At 37.3% G+C, this 2,189-nt stretch overlaps 1 protein-coding gene across 1 annotated transcript; it reads right to left on the reverse strand.

Moving 5' to 3' along the window:
- Positions 1–87: 87 nt before the first annotated feature.
- LOC105119507 (ubiquitin carboxyl-terminal hydrolase 12-like) lies at positions 88–1,333 on the reverse strand. The gene is made up of 3 exons (XM_011017651.1): positions 858–1,333; positions 423–592; positions 88–334 (listed from the first exon to the last, which is right to left on the reverse strand). Exons 1-3 carry the CDS (start codon positions 1,187–1,189, stop codon positions 183–185), a joined length of 654 nt encoding a protein of 217 aa, XP_011015953.1. The 5' UTR covers positions 1,190–1,333; the 3' UTR covers positions 88–182.
- Between the last annotated feature and the right edge of the window lie 856 nt (positions 1,334–2,189).

Raw genomic sequence — 2,189 nt, forward strand, 5'->3', positions numbered from 1 at the left:
TATATATATATATATATATATATATATATATATATATATATATATGTGCAAACCTGCTTTATACCAAACTATGCTAAATAGTACTGTCAACAACCAATAGCATAAGTCCCGTCCCCTTAGTAAAGTCGATGAGATTCTTTACATGATATCCATTAAATGTCTGATTGAAAATAAAATCATAACTAGAAGGGGGAACCAGTTCCAAGTACCATGACCTCTGCTTCAATTATGCAAATGTCCTTGACAACCAAGTAAGTGTAAGACTGATGAAAACTCAAGGGAATATATCTTGACCATCCACTTTCTGAGCTTGAGGCACCAAACCAGCTTTTGGCTGCAGGAAGATGAAACAATCTCAACTTCTTTTTTTTCCTATCTCATTGACATGTTAAACCGGCAAAAAAGATCACCAGTGTTCTTACCTTTAGAATACCGGTCGTTCTGTCTGCCATAGACTTGATCCACAAGGCGCAAGGTGTAATCCGCATATACTCTGCAACCAGCAGGGAGGGTTGCCAAATCCAGAGCCAAGTACAGAGAGAGATGGGTGCCCATTCCAAGACCTTTTCCCTTAGGATAGAGCACCATCTTCCTGAAACAACCGGTACATGTAGAAGAAAAAGGAAAAGTGCTACTACTAAATACTACTGATAACAGAAGAAAAGAATGTATGAGAAGGTGATTTTTCTATGCTCGTGTTCATCTCGAAAAGAAAGGAATCACTAACAGCTAACGAATTGTTTGGGCAAGCTAGCACATGGAGTATAACGTAATGTAAGAGAAACATCGGCTTCCTAAAGCACATCCGAAACATGTTTTAATTAAGATTGCAGATTAAAATAATAAAATAACTATACCATTGATGATCTCCCGTGCTGAATATTTGTGATTCTTGGCGTTTTTCATCCAACTTGGAAAAGTTCACGATCTTCCAAGCGTACTCGGAAGCAGTAGGATCCTTTTTCATTGATAAGACCTCTCCTTTGCCTCTGCTTCTTTCTCCACAGACAAATACTTCAGCTCCAAGCACACAAGTGTCTTCCAGAACGAATCCATAACGAGCATCATTAAATGTTGAAAGCTTAATGAATTGATCAAAACCACTTTGAAGATTCAATCCGTGAAAGCGTCTTTCCTTTCCTGCTGCATCTAACCTTGGCAACAAGGCCAGAACATCAGAGAGGGGCATCACTTTCTCTTGAGTTAAACTAAATTACCCAGAGTGATTGAAGAAAACTATTGCAGGTAAATCTTGCCCGTCACCCAATTTACAACGCATAACTTTGGTGATACTATAAACACTAAAACAAAAACTGTAACTAATGACAGTAGCTTGAGGATCTATTGCAAAGTAATGATTTAGAAAACATGCCTTGAATTACCCAGTAGCTGTCCTTGTTTTGGTCAAGCTAAAACAACCGGAAAATACGTTGACCTCCCAACCAAGTGGAAGAGAACTTGCGTCAACCATTGCTAAATAGTGAAAATACTTTTGCTAAGTAAAGAACCGAGAAGCAGAAAAATAAAAGACTTTGATCAACACCAGAAATTTGAATTTGAACAGGGGATGTTTATTGCATGAAAACTGGATAATGATAAGGATAATTGCTTATTTTTACAGCAATCAATTACACTAATTTATAAAAGGAAAATAAACAGAAAAACTAAAATTAAGTAACACTACTGCCACGTTTGGCTTACATTTCGCCACTACTAACAATTCACCTAAGGACTTGTTCAATCCTTTATTCTAGCAGAAATAAAAACAACACGTGAGCTGAACTGGTCTTCAAGCAACACGTCAGCAATTTAAGGCAATAAATTTCAACAAATAGAGAGAGATGTAATCTTTTACAATATTGCTCTTGTTTCCGTTCGGATAAAGAACTAATTTCCTTGCAAAGCAAACAAAGGAGGAGGTAATAAAAATGAGAGGGGTCTCTCATAATAAAACATGACTGCGGTTGGAGATGGAAAGACAAAGAAAGACACATATTCACTAGCAATAAGATGTACCATTTATAGCCTCCAGCTTCAAGAACCCCTGATTCATATGTCTCCACTGCATTTTTCCAAAGTGACGAAAATAACTCTATTTTAACCATGTAGTGGATGGGCGGTGCATCTGATACGGTTGCTACAGAACCTGCAAAACGAAATGATATCAGCACATACAAGTTTGATCACTC

Source organism: Populus euphratica, unplaced genomic scaffold (genome assembly GCF_000495115.2).
Source record: "Populus euphratica unplaced genomic scaffold, PopEup_1.0 scaffold3091.1, whole genome shotgun sequence".
In the NCBI taxonomy this organism is placed as follows: domain Eukaryota; kingdom Viridiplantae; phylum Streptophyta; class Magnoliopsida; order Malpighiales; family Salicaceae; genus Populus; species Populus euphratica.

Coding starts and splice junctions, on each gene's coding strand:
- LOC105119507 (XM_011017651.1), bottom strand. CDS start 1,189: ATGCCCCTCTCTGATGTTCTGGCCTTGTTGCCAAGGTTAGATGCAGCA. Junction 593..857: donor AGCACGGGAGATCATCAATG/GTATAGTTATTT, acceptor CGGTTGTTTCAG/GAAGATGGTGCTCTATCCTA. Junction 335..422: donor GAACGACCGGTATTCTAAAG/GTAAGAACACTG, acceptor ATCTTCCTGCAG/CCAAAAGCTGGTTTGGTGCC.